The 19,982-nt window shown below is 50.5% G+C and overlaps 9 protein-coding genes across 9 annotated transcripts; 2 read left to right on the top strand and 7 right to left on the bottom strand.

Moving 5' to 3' along the window:
• Nucleotides 1-732: 732 nt before the first annotated feature.
• Nucleotides 733-2,607, bottom strand: APUU_41465S (uncharacterized protein; the record flags this gene model as incomplete). The annotated part of the gene is made up of 1 exon (XM_041704650.1): nt 733-2,607. The coding sequence occupies one exon, from the start codon at nt 2,605-2,607 to the stop codon at nt 733-735; it is 1,875 nt and encodes a 624-aa protein (XP_041557215.1).
• A 2,718-nt stretch (nt 2,608-5,325) lies between these two features.
• APUU_41464S (uncharacterized protein) lies at nt 5,326-6,600 on the bottom strand (the record flags this gene model as incomplete). The annotated part of the gene is made up of 1 exon (XM_041704649.1): nt 5,326-6,600. One exon carries the CDS (start codon nt 6,598-6,600, stop codon nt 5,326-5,328), a length of 1,275 nt encoding a protein of 424 aa, XP_041557214.1.
• Nucleotides 6,601-7,135: 535 nt separating this feature from the next.
• APUU_41463S (uncharacterized protein) lies at nt 7,136-8,320 on the bottom strand (the record flags this gene model as incomplete). The annotated part of the gene is made up of 2 exons (XM_041704648.1): nt 7,136-8,013; nt 8,068-8,320. 2 exons carry the CDS (start codon nt 8,318-8,320, stop codon nt 7,136-7,138), a joined length of 1,131 nt encoding a protein of 376 aa, XP_041557213.1.
• Nucleotides 8,321-8,718: 398 nt separating this feature from the next.
• On the bottom strand, nt 8,719-9,548 carry APUU_41462S (cysteine hydrolase family protein; the record flags this gene model as incomplete). Its single annotated transcript, XM_041704647.1, has 4 exons — nt 8,719-8,845; nt 8,914-8,934; nt 9,010-9,129; nt 9,199-9,548. 4 exons carry the CDS (start codon nt 9,546-9,548, stop codon nt 8,719-8,721), a joined length of 618 nt encoding a protein of 205 aa, XP_041557212.1.
• Nucleotides 9,549-9,925: 377 nt separating this feature from the next.
• On the bottom strand, nt 9,926-10,993 carry APUU_41461S (zinc-binding alcohol dehydrogenase family protein; the record flags this gene model as incomplete). The annotated part of the gene is made up of 1 exon (XM_041704646.1): nt 9,926-10,993. The coding sequence occupies one exon, from the start codon at nt 10,991-10,993 to the stop codon at nt 9,926-9,928; it is 1,068 nt and encodes a 355-aa protein (XP_041557211.1).
• A 427-nt stretch (nt 10,994-11,420) lies between these two features.
• On the top strand, nt 11,421-12,359 carry APUU_41460A (EthD domain-containing protein; the record flags this gene model as incomplete). The annotated part of the gene is made up of 3 exons (XM_041704645.1): nt 11,421-11,566; nt 11,640-12,288; nt 12,351-12,359. The coding sequence occupies 3 exons, from the start codon at nt 11,421-11,423 to the stop codon at nt 12,357-12,359; spliced, it is 804 nt and encodes a 267-aa protein (XP_041557210.1).
• Nucleotides 12,360-12,964: 605 nt separating this feature from the next.
• On the top strand, nt 12,965-15,042 carry APUU_41459A (CocE/NonD family hydrolase; the record flags this gene model as incomplete). The annotated part of the gene is made up of 6 exons (XM_041704644.1): nt 12,965-13,351; nt 13,406-13,510; nt 13,563-13,636; nt 13,684-13,856; nt 13,926-14,440; nt 14,506-15,042. The coding sequence occupies 6 exons, from the start codon at nt 12,965-12,967 to the stop codon at nt 15,040-15,042; spliced, it is 1,791 nt and encodes a 596-aa protein (XP_041557209.1).
• Nucleotides 15,043-15,670: 628 nt separating this feature from the next.
• On the bottom strand, nt 15,671-16,835 carry APUU_41458S (uncharacterized protein; the record flags this gene model as incomplete). The annotated part of the gene is made up of 2 exons (XM_041704643.1): nt 15,671-16,714; nt 16,779-16,835. The coding sequence occupies 2 exons, from the start codon at nt 16,833-16,835 to the stop codon at nt 15,671-15,673; spliced, it is 1,101 nt and encodes a 366-aa protein (XP_041557208.1).
• A 662-nt stretch (nt 16,836-17,497) lies between these two features.
• On the bottom strand, nt 17,498-19,684 carry APUU_41457S (fungal specific transcription factor domain-containing protein; the record flags this gene model as incomplete). Its single annotated transcript, XM_041704642.1, has 1 exon — nt 17,498-19,684. The coding sequence occupies one exon, from the start codon at nt 19,682-19,684 to the stop codon at nt 17,498-17,500; it is 2,187 nt and encodes a 728-aa protein (XP_041557207.1).
• Nucleotides 19,685-19,982: the final 298 nt, after the last annotated feature.

Here is a 19,982-nt window from a genome sequence, read left to right as displayed (position 1 = left end):
GAGGAGGGTGTTCTTCTCACGATCCCGGATGAATCTGATTTGGATATGCAGTATTATTCGTGCCAACGAGCTGGGTTTTTGGGAGAACCTCTCAATCAGAGAATTACCAGAATTGGGAACACGCCAATATCGCAATGGAGCACTAGATAAGATATTGTACTAGTGAAAGGTCTGGTGAGAATATATTCCGTGTGGGATACCAAGACATACCATATCAAGTTTATATAATCCGCAGTCTTGTTCCTGGGGACTCTAATACTGAACTAGGGCTTTACTAGCTTGGTTTTGTTTCCCAGCTCTTTAAGTTATTCTGAGTTAACTCAGCAATCGTTGCTTGGGAGAAGAACCTCCTTCTCGGCCGCCGACTGAAAGTAATAGTATATATTAAAGACATGGCAGAGTTCACTTGCGCGCTCCTGTTAATAACAGAGATAATATTTTAGTTAGGTAGCTTTAGACGGTTTTTCCATGATCTCCCTGCAGCAATCTGCAATCCATAACAGGTATTGCAAACCAAGTTCACCCTTACTTTCGGGCTTGTTTGACCACGGAGAGTAAAGTATAATAGATAGACATGTCATTATAGAGCCATAGCATAAAAACGCAAGATTGGCACAAATGTGGAAGAGCACCTAGGTACTAATGATAGTCTCAGGATCAAAAAAGGCAGCCCTCGCATCTGCATCACAGCATATAAACCCCAGTAAGGGCGGGAAAAAAGGGAATGAAAAGCTACATATACTCTTCACCTTGGTAGAAGTCGATATCACTGATTGCCAGCCCTAGTTTATCCAGATCACCGGCTGCTCTCCCTTCTGCACCGATAATGAACCCGCTTCCCAGTTTATATTCGGTGCCGCCAGTACCGCCAGCGACGAAATGACGACCGTTGTTGGTCTCGAATTCGATGCGGTCGACACGGCCAGCAGCGCGAATGGTTAGCCAGTTGACCATTTCTCCAGGCTCAAAGGTGAAGGTTTGTGAGGGGAGGAACCGGGCAACATCCCAGTGGGCTCCATACACTTCTTCTGCCGGTTTGGTATTTTCTTGAATTCCCAGAGTTTCTTCGATCGCGTCGAACATGCCAGATACGAGTCTTTCGCCGGCCGAAGACGTCTGCGGCGCCTCTGCTTGTGCTTCGAATCCGTACCAGGCGAAGCTGATGGCTTTTATGATTGTCGGCGAGCTTCCTGCCTGCGACGTAAACACTGTAAGCTGGCGTAGCGTTGTGGTGTTGGGCGGGTACGCATAGAAGGGATTGCCACCATCGCCGCCATATTGAATGACTGGCTGCGTGGGAGACCTGCGCTGGCCATCCTTGAGCGTTACTTTCGGAGGAGCAGCCGCCATGGTTGAGTTCGGGGTAGGGACCTGTTTGAAGGCCGGAGTGATATTCTTCACGGTGGACAGAAGCGTCACAAGGAGTTCGCCTGACTTCTGTGGCCCGAAGTTGTCCTCGACGAACTTCTTGGGGTCTTTAATCGCACTGACCATCGCGGTCCAGCCCCATGTAGCGAGCGGCCCAACGATAGGTATCATGCCCGTGGTGAACGTGGCAAACCCTTCCACGAGCTTCGCTGCCAGATCCCCGTCAGCATCGGAGTTCCTCTTGTAGTCGAAGCTGGTCCCGTTTTCATCTGAAAGCAACTTGGCGAGGTCAATGACTTCGTGCGAGGCCGCCATGTTTGCATCCCGCACTGGCGCATCCAATGTCCACTCGTCGCTGCCGAATGTCTTTTGGACCATATTGCTTGCCTGGACGTTGTCGTACTTGAAGAGACACACGGCGTTGTACCAAGTTTTGTAGTCATCTTTCAGTTCTGCGGTGGGGATAACCTCCGTGTAGTAAAGCCTGGCGATGTCCAAGCGCGCAGTCCACTCTGGCTGCCACCACCCATGCACTTGATTGATCTGGAGCTCCATCTGCCCCTTTTTGAAAGTAGCAGGGACCCTGCCCTTCGCCTTGAGGTCCTCCACATACGCAGGCGGCAGGCCAGGCTCGTCCACTATATCGGCGTCTCCCGCTTCCGTCTTTGCAGGTTTCTCTGCCTCCCAGGACATCCGGGTCAGAGTAGCCACTGTTGCTCTCAGCCGCCGGAAATCATACTGCAGGTACTGGCAGTAGCCCGGGTCCCTTTTGTCCTTCTGGTACACAAACGGAAGCAAGATCCCGCGCACCGGAAACGTCAGATCAATCCACATGAACCGTTCCTCGATCGTGGGCAGCAAGACAGGGATATAGGCAACCATGGTCGCTTGGCCCTGGCGCTCTAGCTTGTCTCTCGCGATATCAGTGCGGAGCCGGTTCGTGCCCTTGACGGTATTGGCGCTCGGGCCGATCATGGTCGTGATGTACTTGTACGCGATGTACTCTGTGGAGTAGGCGCTTGTCCAATGTCTTGCAAATAGCCCTGCGCGTTTGTGATCTTTGATGGGGAGGCCGTACCTGGCATTTGAGTTGGAATAGAACTCGTCCACGCTGGCGTTGTATACGACTTGGATTAGAGCGTAGCTGTAGAAGTCTTTGGGGTCATCAGGGTTGTAGTAGCTGCATTTCATGAGCTTTCGCAGCTTGGGGATAATGTCGATAGGTGGGTGGCTCCCCATGTTGTTTGAGGCTTGGGAGCGCTTTGGGTATGTTGTAGCTGATACGTAGGGTTATGATATAAGGATGCAAGATTGGATGAGGACGGTGATGCTTGTTATCCAGCTTTCCTGGCATGGGCTTATATATTGCGCAGAGGACCATGCCAGTACTTTTGTCTGACACCATCAGGGTCAGCAAAGATTTTTAAACGCGCATCCTGTCAGCTCTAAGCCAATTAATGAGCTGAGAGACAACTTCCCCGGGATTATCTGCCAATTGCTGCGGTTCTAAGTCCGGTGATGGGGTGCAAATGCATGCAGTGAGACTTGTGTAGCAGTTGCTGAAGCACAAAACTCAAGAGCTATCATATACCGCTATTATATATGTAAGAATACCTCTCCCATTGGTCTACCCCACCTGCATGACAGTCAGATGATGGTTAGAAAAGCAACGCCATTCGATACCGAGGATTGAGTTTGGCTATCTACTCTTCCTTCGCTTCTGTACCATCCGCTGGATATCCAAGGACAGATCTTAATGTTACACAAGTAAGCTATGCACCACAGCTACCAGAGGGCAGCATCTCGGAGATGCTCGGGGGCAGCTTATGTTACCCACAGCAGAAGTAGACAATCACTAGATAGGAAATAGACCCTTCGATAACCATGAACCACAGCTGATAGGTCATTTCTCACTCCACTCGCAGAGGCAGCCCGGTTCAGACATGGATTAATCGTCTGGAAGGAAGTATCCATTGCAATGAATGGTACAGTACCATTAGTACCAAAGCCGCCAGTGTTCTGGGTATCAGCCATGTTGCGACAATAATAACAGACGCCAGGACAATGAACAAGAATATGTTTGTATATAATGAGTCTTTTCGTTTATAACCAAGTATACGGGTTATTCGAGAGCTGAAGCTGACTTGAAACAGACTTGTGGCCGAAGCAAGACTTAGTTCCATTTAACTAGGCCGGAAGCTAGCTTAGCGAAGGAAAAGAACGGAACGAGCAAAACAACAATGACAGGCAGGGCGATGGCAGAATGCGAGTATATAAAGACAGGCTATATAGTATGGCCATATAGTGAGCAGCTACTGAGTTCCCAAACTGCTTCAAAGCTTGGACTTGGCCCATTCGTCGAAATTGCACCGAAGAACCGTATTCAGGCGTGAAAAGGAATAATAAAATGCCTACCTATAAAACTGTTATTTGGAGGTGGTCAACATAATGACAAGTTCGCGATCTCTGGCAGACAGCAATGGATTTTTGAATTGGGCATTTCCCAATCCTGCCCAGTGGTCAACAGTTGCAACACTGTAGGAAAGGAGTTTCATAACATTGATGGTAGGATGTGATGTGGCATGCGAAGTGTGGTAATCGGGGTAGGGTAGTCGAGCCATGATGATGTTAACTGTGCCTGAGCTAGGCAATCTTTGAACTGAAAAAATGGGAATTGGTAAACCAATTTCAGGTTATGTGTGAGCATAATCTCTGCATAGTTATATATTATCTGTTGGTAAATCCCCTGGGCAGCCTGTGCTGACAAATCGGACGCTTCATTAACTAGTTAATTGTGATCTATGTTACCGAGGGCCGACAATTCTTGATTATGGCACGTAAACCACTTCCTCGGTCCCGGAAACTTCGATATCGTGTAGACTATACGAAAATACGACTACCAAGGCGAATATTAGCTGACTTGCTTGGAACCCTCCTCCAATACTATCCACTGACCCAAATCGGATCGCTGGGTAAGTAGAAACTGTATAGGACACGGTAGGTAAGCGGATACGTTGTTATAAAATCCTAGCCTAGTCATGCTGAGAAGACCACCTGCAACCCTAGAACATGATTTAGAGCATAATATCCCTTCTACAATTTCACTGCTGAGGCTCGCCTTGAAGTCCCCACCTTTCTCATCCCGGGTTTCTCAACTACCGTGCCCAATTTTACTTCGGTTATTGGAAGCATTATTGAGGGGTAGAGGGAAGGCCCACCGCAATAAACCGCTCATATCATCCGCACGACTGGGTTAAGTTGCTTGGTCATCAGACGCGTTAGGTAGGCAGAGGTGGGGAAGACCCACCGCATAAACGGTAATTACGATACCAACATTACGGCTTTGCTAATTTGCTTGGTCATCAGCATTCCGTCTATCATTGGCCACTTGACCTGATGACCAATTTGTCTGTCCGCCATTTAGTCCGAGGCAGGAAAAAGTCGTTGTCCCATTTGTTAGACAGAGCGAGCTTGCCTAGAGCTATTAAGATTCAGTTCTCGCAGACTTCGCAGTCCATCCATGGCCTTCTTGCAAATGAGAGCTGCCTCGACCTGGTGAAGGCATTACTGATTCTAAGCTATGGCAGCGGAAGATACCGATCATGGCCTGGAGTCATATCTGGAAAATTGAGGGTTGCTACTGCTGATCACTCCAGCCCTGGCTATTGTTGCCTGTACTTCTCCTATATCGTTGTTAAAGTTTCAAGGGCTTTAGTAGTGTGGTTCATCCGCCTTTCACTCTATCTTGCTTCCTCGGGCATTGCACAGATCTTCTATTCAACACTCGTTTCAATACTCTTTTCTTCTATTGATCTCTAGGATAATCCATCCATCTACCAAGCCCAATGCACGTCAAGATCACTTCACATTGCGGACGCCAGCCTGATTAGAAGAAAATAACTGGCTGTCCGTAGCGTCATCAAATGCAAGCCAATACGTGACTCAAAATATTAGACCTTAAACCTTCACTTTCAGCTTCCAACCAGATTTGGCTACTCGGGGCGCCACGGCAAAGAAGCATCCCAATAAGATAGAGGATCCAGCAAAGGCTTGCGCACCGGTATAGCTGCCGCCCATGCGCGAGATCAACTCGCCCTCGATCGTAGGCCCCGTCAACGTTGCGAAGCCAACAATACTCAAAATCATGCCGAGCCTCGTGCCTGTTCTCCTGACATCCGGGGTCATGGTGGTAGCCGTTGCAGGGAATAACGACTGCGCCGCACCGCCAACGAGACCGTAAACCACCGTGAAAGCGTACAGGCCGCTGGGATCTGTAACTGCAATCCAAGCGTATATGACAATGGCAGACGCTAGGCTGATGGGGATGAGGATGTTCAGTTTCCCTGTTACTTGATCTCCAATCAGACTCGGCACCACCCGTCCGACGATACCGACGCCGTTCAGAATGAGGATGAATTCCAACGTACTCTCCACCCCAAGACGGTCCCGGGCAAAGTTCCCGAGGTAGAAGAAGGCGAAATAGAGACCCCAGAAATTCAGAAACATGCTGATGGCGAAAAACACAAAGGGGGGCTCTTTGAACGCGCTCCAGTCGATTAGAGGGCCTGTCGGCGCGCGGGTGGTAAAGCGAGGCCGGAGAAGTATTAGGCCTGGGATCTCTGTGACGAGCATTACCAGGCCCGCTGCGCGAACTGTCCAACCAAACCCGACTTGATGGATATAGAGCAGTCGGTCGATCAGGACTGGATAGACCAATCCTCCTGTCGCAGCACCCGCAGCAGCCAAGCCCACGGCCACTGCTCGGTGTCTGGAGAAGTAGGAGGACATGACAGATAGAGCGGGACTGAAAGTAAGGCCATTGCCTAGGCCCATGCATACAGCCTGAGCAAGGAAGATCTGCCAATATGTCTTGCAAAGCGAGAGCATGAAGAGCCCGAGAACCTGTAGAAAGGCGCCAACGGTGTAGACTAGTCGAAAATATCCCGCATCTGTTGCACGCCCGGCCAAAGCACCCAGGAAAAAGAGGAGAGATACTTGTACGCTGCCTATCCAAGCTATTTCCGACGAGGACTGGGGCAGGGTGGACGTGTACAGCTGCTGGAACACCGAGAAACTGTTGCTCACGCCCCAGGAGTTGAAGAAGACAAAATGCATGCAAAACACTTGGGTCCAGGCTATCGAACCGCCATCAGGAGGTGGCTGCACGGGGTTTAGGTCATCGACCTGTCTGGGGCAAGGTTGGTGACTTCGGCTTTTCTTGCGCCAGGGCATAATCGAGGTGTATGACCGAGGGAGAAATTTTGTTAGGGGTAGGCTGCAATGGCAGGGGGTCGTGGTGCTTATGAATCATTGTTCTTGCCAGTAATTTCAACCCCCACAACGTTACCCCGTACCGTACGGAGTGGTTTCGTCCATTTGCGAAGGGACACCAACGGATGGGACGAGTTGACGAGGACCTATGTATGGGGACCCGCATGAACTGTACGGTACCAAAACAGCAACCGAATTGGGGCCTGATCGGCTCGCTGACAAATTTCGCAACCAGATTCCTCCTGCAGCACGGAAGTCCGGCATTTGCCTACTTGGATTGCTGGTCCGGTTATCAGTTAGTTCCCAACTCGCCTGCCCCTGCTTCCATATATAATACACTAGCTGGGTCTTATCTGACCCCGGGCTCGTTTACCTCAATTGATATGATATTGTCCATCTAGGGATATAATTGCAACGCTACTATGGTATGTACAAATTCGCAAAGGCCAGTAGAAGGGTCTTTGGTATATGAAAACAAGCGCTTACGCCATTGTCGCTAAGAAGTGTTGAGTAACTGTGCGAGCTTACCTTTCCAATCGTTTACCAGCTCCTGGGCCGTCGCGGTCTGTTCGCGCGAGGCCTGCAATTCAGCATGAAGCCGGGCATTCTGAGCCTCGAGGTCGGCAACCTTTTGCTTCAGCGAGTCACTTGAAAATGCACTTGCTTTTAACCTTTCTAATTCCTCATCCGCACTCTTTCGACGCTGCAAGTCCCTGCGTAGAGCCGCGATATTGTTGTCGCGGATCTTGATGCCCTGTAAGAATTCGAGATTCCGGTTTTGTAGCTCCTCCACTTGTGCCTTGAGGGAAGCAGTAGATTCCAGTTCTCGATAAAGAATAGATAGGGACGCATCGACATCACTCGAAAGAGTTGTAAAGCGCGAGTTGCGCTTCCGCTTTGAGCGTGATGAATTGGGAAAGCCAGTTGTGTTTTCGTGAGGACTTCCACCATTTGGCACATCCGCAGATCCCGATGCGGAAACTTGGCCTTGTGTAGTGTGATTACTGTCGCTAGAAGGTAAAGCATTCGCGGGCGGCACTTGTGCTTGTGGAATAGGAAGAGCTTCTGACTGCACATCAGACCCAAGAGCACTGGTGATTAGACTGGGTATTGACATGGCGCTTGTGCTGGGTACTCGAGGGTCCGGTTGTTGCACCGGCTCTGGGGTCGGAGAGGCAGGGGGTGTAAGTGCCGGAGCAGCGACATGCCACCCACGCTGAACGCACAGGGTGCAGAAAAGGCGATTGTGGGAGCCGTGATAGGACCCCTGAGGAATGCAAGCAGCATGAAATGCCGGTCTACAGGTATGACAAGGATGAAGATCACCAGGCTGAGAGCAAACACGGCAGATTTTCTCGTTGGCGGATCCGCTCCCTATGCAATCCATGTCAGTAAAACGAGGACTTTGCGACTCGAGAAGATACGTACGGCGCCAATCTTTGTATCGTTGTACTTGGGACGCCAGAGGCTCCTCTTCAAAAGCTTTCACCGTGGCGTGCCACGAGATGGCGGACGGTTGCGATGTTGATCCCGTCATCACAGGCATTCGCTCTTGGTCACTTTGCGTGTTGTGGTGGCTTTCCTCAGGGTCGCCCACAGGTGAGTCCCGTCGGGCTCTCTTCCGTTGCGTACCATGAGATGAAGTTTGTGGCTTCTCTTTCCGACTTCTCCTAGGGGCCATCTTGAGGGTTGCGATGAGACATTGGAAATGTCGTTGATGGTGGTTGAGTCCGATCGGTCCACGGTGGCGGCGCAATTAGTCATCCGTATTAGCCCGATCATAATACAAGTTTAATTAGAAGTGACAGTTACAGAATGACCGAGTTGACGCTGACTAATGGTAAATTTGGCCGGAAAGCTCAACCTTCTGTAACGTTACCTGGCTTATTATCGGTTCAATATACTATTGCTGAATGCCCGGTCAGTGGACACAGCATCTACCGAATTTTGTGATCCCTGATGAGACTGTGCAATTCTAGCTATATCTACAATCTGCGATATGCAAATCTTCCCGTTTGGTCGAACACCCAAGTCATTGCTACCTACACCTAGCTGTTATAGACACTCAGCATCTCTTTTTCAGATACGTTTCGCTTCCAGCGTATCGCCCCATTCAGTAACACTCAATACACGTGCAAATAACGGCCAGACCAAGTCCGAGGCCGCATCAGTGAGCTCTTTCGAGTAACCCGCAGTAGCGTCTTTACTGTAGGCGGCGAGGTTGACGAGGTTAGCCTGAGACTCGGGATGCAGTAGGATGGTTGAGACACTTACAGCAGTGTAACGTGGTAGCCGCTGAAGAAAAGTTTACATTAGTGCTGTTCACATGGTAGACTAGCATCAAAAATCAAAAGCCAAAACTCAACTTACAGCTCGAATGCATGGCGAGCAGTCGCCTCCAGGCACGTATTAGCCGTCAGTCCTGCAAGGACAAGATGTGTGATCTCGCGCTGTCTTAGCTGGAAGTCCAGGTCGGTGTTCTGGAAGGAACTGCACAAGCCGTTAGAGTTAGATGTACTTGATAGACCACGCTTTAGAAGCAGCATTAACAATACTCACTCGCTATTCCAGTGCTTGCTCACAACAACATCCCCATTTTCTGGGTCGGGCTCCAAGCCATCATAGATCTGGGATCCAAAGCTGCCCTGTTGAAAGAACTGGACGCGTTGCTGCTTCACGTTGTTGGGGGTCATGTGTCTCCAACCATTGAAGCTATCGTGTTTCCACTGCTGGTGCAATCCATAATAGATAGGGATTTTATGAAGACGCGCCTTGGTAACGAGCTGTTTCATATTCCGGATTGTATCCCGGGCTTGTAGATCCTTGAGAAACGAGGTGAGCTTGCCCTCTGGATGGAGGAAGTCGTTGTAAGGGTCAATGAGAATGACAGCCATCCTAGGGGTCGACATCGTGGGCATACAGCGCAGTAATGGGTTGGAGATCGTACATTGGAGAAGTTGAGTGCGAGTGCAGGGAATGCCTACCCTGCCTATGACACTCGAGTGTCATCATTGATTACCAATTTCCACCCCGGACGGAGTGGGGAAACACGGCGCAGTGCGGAACCGCGGACGAGATTCTTGGCTTGATTACCAATCTAATGGCCCTCGTCTTGTCCGTGCGACGCGGAAATGGAAAAGGAGGGTTGTGCCGTGCTCATTGCCGGATAATTTACTCATCTTATTCACCGGTCGCAGTCTGAATGACAATACAAAGATTACTGAACAATGGGCTAATGGAAGAGGATGAGTACTCCTTCTAATGAGGTCTTCATATATTATCATTATCACTTTAGTGGCTGCGGAATCACTAGCTTGCCATAGCCCCGATTTCCACTTGCTACCTTCCGAAGCTCTGCCAATGCCTCTTCTCCTGAACCTCTAAATATCTCAACAGAGGGTAATCTGAATGATTGTCCGTAATTATCAATTGCCCACAGTAGTGCAGCCCAGGCCTTTTGTCGCGCTTCTGGCTTTCCTGGGATATTGATTACATGTGGAACACCAGGGGGTTGGATGCGAAAGTCTTGATGGGGGGTCGCAATAGGCATCTGGAACCTCGCATCGCGCCGTACCACCACGGAAAGAAGCTTCGCGTTTGGCGACAAGATAGATTCAGCGCCGTCTACTGCCAGCGGATTCGGGTCCACCCCAACAGCGTCAATGGCGTACTGGATAGGACCAGTTTGGAGTCTCTCCAGCTCTTGGCGGATTTCATCAAGAACAGTTGGCGATGAGTAGTCAAACAAGTGCGTTGCTCCTAATTCCTTGAGGACCTCATGGCGAGCAGCAGATGCTGTCACGAAGATCGGATAACAGCCGCTTGCAGCGGCAAATTGAATAGCACATAAACCCACGCTGGACGAGGCACCCCAAATAAGCAAGGGGCCCGCCGCGCCACGGAAATCGCCTCCGTTGAGAGGCGCAGGGAGCGGCAAATCAAACAGATTGTACATAGCATCTGCCGCTGTCATTGCGACAACGGTCAGGCATGCTGCGTCCTCGTGAGGAAGATGCTGTGGGACTTTGAAAAGCATGTTTTCTGGACAGACCAGAAATGCCTGGTGTGTCCCAAATTTGCTGTCTCTGCCCACTCCGCTTGGAGTGTATCCTGCAACGAGATCTCCAATGTTGAGTGTGGATTGGCGGTTGGTTCTCGTAACGCGGCCGCAGAAGTCGTATCCGATCACAGTATCGACAATACCTAAGAGAGTGCTGTGCTTTATATCCGCAGGGTTGACGCCTGAGAATATATTCTGTATGAGAACTTCCCCATCGTTCAGCTGGTAGTCGGGGCTGCTTTCCACTACCGCGAGCTCGGCACGGTCGTCGGCAACGAGCGCTTTGTAGGACATTTCTATCTTGTGTATGTAAAAAATAAAGAGAAGGTGCGAGATCAGATAAATATAAACGTGGTAAACACGAAAGTGCCGTCTTCCTATTACTAAGCGGAAGTGCGGCATGCAACTAATCGAGTTAAGTTAGACTTCCCGCTGGACTGCAACCTTATTGTATTGTATTCTCGGGAAGTGGACAGTTCGGTCACAAATGTACTATGAAGTCTATGATGATAGGCACTGATCTCCCGGCTTGACGACAACAGGCTCCACCCAGCGTCTCCGTGCAGTCGTCCAGCATAACGGCCGGTTCCCCCATAGCGGAAATGGGTATACGCCTTATAAGAGCGGTGCGCTGATACATGAGCCCGCGGTGACAACCGCTTCCGCCCATCGCCATTCAGATCGATCGCAAGACTTGCACGTTTACTTTTTAATCAGAATCATGGGCTTCTTACCAGAGTCTCCCATTAAGCAGGTCTCCTGCACTCGTCGTAAACCACATCTTACGCATCAGGAGTTCCTGGACTATCACTTCCAGAAGCACGGCGCCTTGGCCGACGAACCTGACGAGCCTGACCTCAAGCCCATGTTCGCAAACAACATACCTACTCCCAACCTTAAGATAGAAACCTCCAGCTGACGCCTCATATTTGGAATGCAGGAAATACACACAAACGCATATTTTCGACGCAGCCTTTGGTGCCCGGCTCAATGCCCACCCCAACGCAAATCATCCCTGGGTAGGCCGTGACGACGTGACTGAGCTCTTCTTCCGCGATGCTACACACCTGCAAATCTGCATGAGTTCAGAGTTTGTTGCCGAGCGAGTGGGCCCAGACGCATCCTTTTTTGCGGATTTCGAGACGGCAATTAGTCTCATGGCTCGCGAGAAGTTGCTGATGGTCACTGAAGAAGAAGAAAGGATCTCAAATGAAGGCGAGCTCGCTGCATTGTTGTTCTTGTCACCTAGAGACAGAAATCCGGATGGGGATAGTGCCGAAAAGATAGTTTCGCCACGGTTATTGTCTCTGCTCCAACAATACACCGGCAACAGAACTAGCTCGGTTGCAGTCAACGTTGGCGTGGAGATTCCTGGGCTGGATCCCCGGGAATACTTTGGCGGGAAGAGCATGCCTGTTTTCTCGCTGGTGTACAAGATACACTTAACCGGAGGCCGCGACGCAGTTCCTATAATCCGCAAGGTTGAGGCGGAATTGCAGGATGCTCTCTCTGAAAATGTCGACTGGAGTAGTTCATTCACGGTATTTGGCTACGAGGCAGTCGTGCTTGATCAGGAAAAGGGAATTCCGGTAAGTGCATACAGCAACTCTTGCGACAATCTGCATCTTCCAATCGATTACTGATATTTTAGGTAGTTTGACTGCAAGAGACAGCCTCAGCTGTGGTAATTGGCGCCGATGGTGTTTTGTGTATCTAGAAATTCCACACCTGTTTAGAATAGGCAGTTTTCATAAATGTTTGACTTCCCGTCTACGAGCAAAGAATGCCACTATCTCCATTTTATAGAGGCTAGAGTCGGTTTGAGATGTGGGCTTGCAAGCCTGCTAGAATGATAGGCCAAATGCCGACAGTGCTACCGAAATTCCGGTCCTTGTTCCGCTGACTCAAATAGAAACTGAGGATGCCTAAATCCAGTGGAGGAATATTCAGGCCTGCTTGCCTTCCTGCCTATCTCTGAAGCACCCGAGGTTCGTCCGTCTTTCCTCCAGACGATCCCCCACTTCCCGAGAGCGTGCCGCAATAGAGTGGTTCTAATAACATCGCCACGACAACTTAACTGAGTGGGACCGGATGCTCTAAGCCTCTGCCGCTTCCGCTGAGTAAGGCATATATATATACAGCTCAATCGAGGGCGATACAAGGAAATTCAGTCACCCAAGTCTTGTTCATCGGAGAATCGGCCATTCATCCATTTTGTTCGCACCTGATAACTTCCCAGAATTTGAGATTTCCCCCTCAACAATAATGTTCGTCCACGAAAAACTCAGCCATCAGTTCCCAGACACAGTGTACACCGCCGTTGCCCATCCTGAGCAGCATGCGGGTTTCCACTACACAGGGTTCCATCCTGGAAAGACCCATCGGCTTCCCAGGGGCCATGTTAAGCTGCCCGGTTTCCAAGCTTTCCCAGTAGATGTGATTTGGGAACAAGACCAGGCAATTCCAATGCGGGACGGTATCAAGCTTTTCGCCGATATATTCCGGCCAGAAGGCGAGCAGGGGCCGGTCCCCGCGATCATTCCATGGAGTCCATACGGGAAAGTTGGCACGAGTACGCTCAACTACGATATCATGGGCCCTTGGCGTATTGGAATACCGTATCAGCATCTTAGTGGATATGAAACATTCGAAGTATGCCGTTCTGCAGCCACCGCAATATATAATGATATTTTCTCACTATGAAAGGGACCGAACCCAGCAGAATGGTGCTCTAGAGGCTATGCTATTGTTGATATTGACGCTAGAGGCTCCGGTGACTCGGAGGGCAATCTGATGTTCTGGGGTGAACAAGTCTGTAAAAGATGGATCATGACTGTCGCTATATTTGCTGACCGGAAATTAGGAAGCGACAGATATTTACGATTCCATCACCTGGATTTCTCAGCAGTCATGGTGCAATGGCTCAGTTGTTATGATGTATGCGTATCCCAAGACTCTGGACGGAATTTAGCTTAACATAATAGGGGAAACTCCTGGCTGGCCATCTCACAACTCAATTTTGCCTCGCGCTTCAGCCATCCAAATCTCAAGGCGATCGCTCCATGGGAAGGACTGATCGACCCCTATAGACAACAGGCTTGTCGAGGAGGTATTCCCAAAGCTGGCTTTGGTGATATGATTATCCGAGGGTTTGCGGGTACGTATTCTCACATACCTATATTTGAAGATTGGATTGCTGAGAGACAACCTACCGACTGTTCTACAGGCCGTGGAAAGGCAGAAAACCTGGGTGCCATGACCAAACTGCGACCTCTGTTTGACAACTACTGGGAAGAGAAACAGATCAAACCGGCCAACATTCGCGACATCCCCATGTATCTGACAGCCTCATACTCCACAGGCCTCCATTGCGAAGGCTCCTTCCAAGCGTTTGAAACGGCCCAAACCCCTCGCAAGTGGCTCCGAGTCCACGCGACACAGGAATGGCACGACCTTTACCGACCAGAAGCAACGGACGACTTGCAACGGTTCTTCGACTTCTACGCGAAGGGTTTGCAAAACGGATGGGAGAGAGATACACCACGGGTTCGCCTGAGTCTACTGGGCTACGACGGGAGTTGTGCCAAAACTATTGTAGAACGTCCTGAGCAGAACTGGCCACCTGCTCGTCAGCATCTGAGTCGATATTATTTGAGCGGGGCCAGCCAGTCTTTGGTTAGGGCGCAACCGGGTACCGCTGCTCGTGTGTCGCACGAAGGCCATTCTCTGGTTGATTCCTCTGTACGTTCCAATACTGTTGTTAATAACCACGGTTGCCCGCTAATTCCACCTGATTCCTTATACAGGACTTTGTGTTATACTTTGACAGATATACCGAGCTCTGCGGCCGGCCCTTTGTGAAGCTTTTCATGTCTTGCGATGCAGCAGACGATTTCGACGTGGTAGTGCAGCTTCGCAAAATCTCATCTTCTGGCAAACTCCTCGAATCCTTGAATTGGACACCGATGCCAAAGCCTCAGCCAGAGGTCCCAAATACCAATGTAGCAAAGCATCTTGGCCAGCAGGGGATGCTTCGCGCGTCTCACCATATTAGCTTACAGCCCCGTCAAAGTGACAACGAAATTCCTTTCCACAACCACGAGTCTCGCCAGGCCATAATTCCTGGCACAGTTGTCCCTTTGCTGATCCCAATATGGCCGGTGGGAATGGTCTTTGAGGCGGGGGAAGGTTTGATGCTTAGGATTTCGGGCCACGATATGGCTCTTCCTGAGACGGAATCTCTGCGGCCATCGAGTCCTGTTGATGAAAATCAAGGTACACATACTGTGTATACAGGGGGAGACTATGAAAGCTACCTGGTAATCCCAGGGATTACGAACTAAACGTCTAAATAAGTTTTGATCCATTCGTGTTTCACTCTATATCTCCCCTGGCCGTTGGCAAAATTTAATCCCAGGTTAGATGATACGATATAATATATGATTGTGATAAGTCTCATACAAGACGAGAGGTCCTGTTACTGGAGTTCCGAGTTGTTCAAATTTCCCATGGCTGAACCATATCGGGTGTGTCCCAGGCTTTGCAATGGACCTTTAGAGTGGCCCTCGAGTGTTTTTGTGTAAGACAAGAATTTATCTCAACTGCTACTTCGGGGATCGGGAACGGGAGTAAACAATATATTAGAATTTACTCAAGACTTGACTTGAAGAGAGGAAACTGTTGAGTTTTTCCTACTCTTGATCCATTACAGGAACCAAATTAATAGGATAGTACCGTAGGATCATAACATTATTGATACTGCTCATCTGCTCCACCAGACACCAGGAATCTGTTGCTCTGGTAGACCAATACACGAGATATTCGAGTTATCCAACCTCGCCCGTGCTCCAAATCGGCATCCATCTAATATTAATAAGACCCGAACGCTGCAAATGCTTGTTGCTTCTCCCGTGGGTCGACCGAAATCCCTTCGCCCATGGCCTGTCTGCAGGTCTCGATTCATTTTACTTGCTATGGAAGAGAAAAGCCGGCACTGCACCCCTCTCGATTTTCGTAAATTATTTGCAGGGGAGACTCCAATTCAAATGGCTTGTGAGACAAGCCATTCAGCACAATATTCAGTCTTAGGCAGTATGATCGTACGGCAAAGCTAGAGGCGAAGGTTGGAACAATCCCAGCTGGCGTGTGAATTGGCAGGCAAATTGACGAGGCCCATTCTGCTCCGAATTTGCACGAAGTCCCAGGGCTAGTGCTATTACTAGCAGCGGATGGGCTGGCGAATTCCCAATGTGTGATCTGCACACGGTAGGTGCCCAATTCAAGAAACTCGGATCGCAGCCGGAAGGCAGACGATGGAAGGGTCCGTGTTTGTGTCCGTAGCGGCGGCCTCTGCGGCACCTGCTGAAACGTCTGGGTAGAGTAGTATGTCTTAATATGGAGCTGGGCTCTGATGATGCCTCTCAGGAGACCTAGTGGTGGGATCGCTGCCTTTGTGGGGTTCCTCGGCTTGAATATCAGAGTGATTTTGCATTGCGAGGTTGCTTGAGCCGTAGCATTACTCGTGCCTATCACAACCGGGGGAGGCTCTGTCGTCGTTATCGTCATTCCCCCCAGCGTTCGTCCCCAGAGTGGATGTTGGCGGATGCGTCTCACAGAAGTTAACTGGAACTCCCCGGGAAAATCGTCGACTGCAGTCGGAGGCTGGCAGCCAGACCGCGGACAGATTTGTATTTCGACTGTTGAATCAAGCTTAAACGGTAGTACACTGTGCGAGGAATACCGATGGGCTATCAAATTTGCATGCAGCGTGTATTGAACAAGCGGCTGCATGTATACTTTGCTGTTCGAATTATCCACGAACTCCGAGCCCCCTCGCAAGGAAGGAGGTAATTGGAGGAAAGCTGCGCTCGCACTCTCACGTTCTCGGTGAGGAGGAATCTGGTGGTCTGGAATTATGAAACGGAATGGCACACGATGTGGTTGGGAGCCTTCGGGGTATCTGCTGCCATTTGTCGATATCAAGTCCCTGTCCGAGATGAAGTCCATTGCCAGAAACTTCAAGAAAAAGCCCCATTAGTCGTGGAATAAGATGCCGTGATGGAAGACGGGCTCATCCAACCTTCTTTTCCACCGTATCTTCGTATGGGTCGTCGACGTCAGGGTCGCCCTTGTACATCCATACTCGCAAGGTGCCTAAAAGGATTGTTATTGACTGTGTGGACCCCCGTTTCGGCAATGTAGGAGGTAACCTTCAAGCGATACTGCCAAGCGATCAATGACATATTCTTGAGTGACATCCACAAAGCCTTCCAACATGTCACCCGGGTGCCATATCCTGTTTCTCGCCACTATCACCGTCAAAGGAGGCTCAGAAGAGGTGGGAACTTCCATCCCCGCCCCTTTGAGAATGTACATAGACAAATCGATATCCTAGACATTATACTATGAATGCAGTCCTGTATATAATATGTACTGCCTGTCCCATGACTGCTGGTAGGAACTAGAATACAACATCCATTGGAACTAGGCTGTGTTTCTCCAAATTGGAGAGTAAGTTCGATACAAGGTGGGCTTGATCATGCCACAGCCACCACCCCAAGCAATGGTGTATCCTCCGTCAGGGCTCAATGAGATTGCGGGGGTGAAAAGCGGGGAGAATCGATAGGGGGATTTCTTCTCCATCTTCCTTTTTTATTAAGAGAAACGCTTGTCGATCTACGCAGGTAAGAGCTTGGCTTCGCAGAGCTCGTCTTTGACATAGAATCCCGCCCTTGTATTGTCCACAATGATGGAGTCAACTTTTAGACCACACTATTCTGCATTATGCTGCAGTGGAAATTACGTAGATGAGTAGCTATGATGCGACTCTAGTAAAGCCGCATACTCAAACAGAGACTGGCCGATCAAAGTCACCATCTCCCAAACGCTGTCACAGTTGTAGAGGGTCCCCCACATTCTGACCAAGGCGGCGCTCATCAACTCCCTCCTGGCCAATATCTGCTCAGGAGTCCTACCGTACTCCCCCTCTGCCACGAGCTGCGCCAGGAAGTGCAGCACCCTCCACTCGGTAGGCCTGAGGGGCGGCGATGGACAAGGCACTGTGACAACCTCCAACCATTTAGCTAGAAGAACCGCACACTCCAGCGAGCACAAAGCATGCTGGTTAGACCAGTATATAACCTGATTTCTTGCAACAAACCTGGTCCCCAGTTTCACGGGGATACTCAGGGCGTGAGCACAGTGCAATACAGCGCGAGTGAGCTTCTCGGTGCGTTCGACCCCAGGGCTCCCATCGAGCGATTTAGCAACTAAGCTGGGATTCCACGTTGTCAGGGATCGTGTGGGTCCCAGATCCAAGTTGATGCGGATATACGCCAGGCGAAGCAGAGCAGTTGATGTAAACGACAGTGGGCCGTGCGGGCTCATCGGATCGATGGACCTCTCCGGGCCATGCTCCCAACATAAAGACCAGCCTTTAAGAGCTCGTTCGAACACACTCATTTCCTCGTTGGAGAGGCCCTCTCTCCGGCCCCGTGCACCCGGAAACCGAGAGTTGTGCACCAGCCATATACGCTGTATGATGGCGTGTATAAGTGAGAAGCCCCCTAGGGGCGAGAAGCTCGAGATCGCGTTATCCCATGGTCCTCTCCCTGAAGGTCTTGGGTCGTCAAAGAGCTTCTCCAATGTGGCCTGGAAAGGCTCTGGAGGGTCCGCCGAATCGAGGGCCTTTTGCCAGGCTTTCTTGTTCTCGGCCTTCCACTGCTGCTCTGGAAAAGGCAGATATACATCCAGTTCGCTCGAGAAGATGAGCGGCGGCAGGTCGAATGCAATGGTGTGAATGTTGAAGAAGCAGAACGCCACCAGCTTCGTTCGTTTCAACATCTCCATTTGAACCCAGCTTTGCCAGCTTTGTGGCTCGTGGCTGGGCGGGCACTCCAACCCACCTTGTCGGATGAGAGAGTCGACCACCCCGCGCAGGGATAAAGCTTCATATGTATCAGGGCTGCGGTGGAACCAGCTCGCTATCGCTATAAGGAGCACCAAGGCCTGCACCGTTTCAAAGGGCCTTGTGCGGTCGTCAGCGTGAGTATCTAGCCCCCCGTCGTCACACCTTGTATTATTAGTAGAGTCGTTGGGCCCTTTCCCTCGCGGCCGCTGTATCCGCTCCATCACCACGGCCTTTGCGACGCGGAACAGCTTTACGCCTATATCCAGCTCCCGCGCATACCGGGCACCAAGTGCAATGATAGCGAGAAACAGCTCCAGGTTGATGCAATGCAAGTTGAGGGTTGGTACATGCAGGAAAGGGTGGTGCTCGTGGAAGGCGCTGAAATAGACGATAACCAGCCTAGACAGAGTATGCCGGGAAGGTAGGATAAAGTCACCAGGTACTGTGCCGGAAAGCCTAGCTAACTCTCTCAGAAAGTGCTCACGGCACTTGGCTGAGACTAAAAACTGACTGTTCGGTCTGCAGGTGCTTCGCGGCCTTTGAATCGACAGTTCCTCCGGCTGTAGTGATGGAAGGCGAGAGCTAAATGGCGACGACAAGGCCAGGTTCTCGGTCATTTGTTCAGACACTTGCTCGTCTACCAGGCCCTGTCTGACATCGTACTCCTTGCTGGGTGCCGACATTTGTACCTCAAACCCGGGTGAAAAGGCAGGAATTGGTTGAAGTGAGGGCGAATAGGGGTTGCTCGGGATCGGGACACTATCCATGAAAGCTGTGAAATCACTTGGAATGGATTCTAAAGATGGCTCAAAGCCGAGAAAGTTGAAATTCGAAGCGGCTTGATGGTCAGACAGCGTACCACCGGCTGCGACTGGTGATGGGACGAAGTTCAGCCCTAAACCGTCGCCATTGAGCCGGAAATCACTCGCACCAACATGCTGTGGTGCTACTGGCAATGTTGGCCACGATGGCTGTGACTGTGGTGCCTTTCTTATGTCGGGGGGCTGGGGACCACTGGGGTTATGTGTGAGTCGGCTATGGCGGTTAAGGAGATCCCTTCCAGTCCTAATGAGCATGGACAGGCGCACGAGGTAGGGAGATCCTTAGGGACTCACTTTCGCGTAAAGGCCTTCAAACATGCTGTGCACTGAAACGGCTTCTCTTTGGTATCTGATTTGTTCAGCAAGGTAATGGCTATTGGTTGGCACTGTACAACTCACGCGACCGTTCATGTCTTTGGAGGTGCTCCAACCGCGTAAAGCCCTTCCCACAGCGATGGCATGAATGCGACTTTTCGACTCCTGACATTTCTTTCACGACTAGCGGGGGGGAAGGTAGGTGAGATTGGGTGCAGGACGATGGGGGTTGGAGAGG

Source organism: Aspergillus puulaauensis, chromosome 4 (genome assembly GCF_016861865.1).
Source record: "Aspergillus puulaauensis MK2 DNA, chromosome 4, nearly complete sequence".
NCBI lineage: Eukaryota > Fungi > Ascomycota > Eurotiomycetes > Eurotiales > Aspergillaceae > Aspergillus > Aspergillus puulaauensis.
This window is presented reverse-complemented; position numbering and strand designations above follow the sequence as displayed.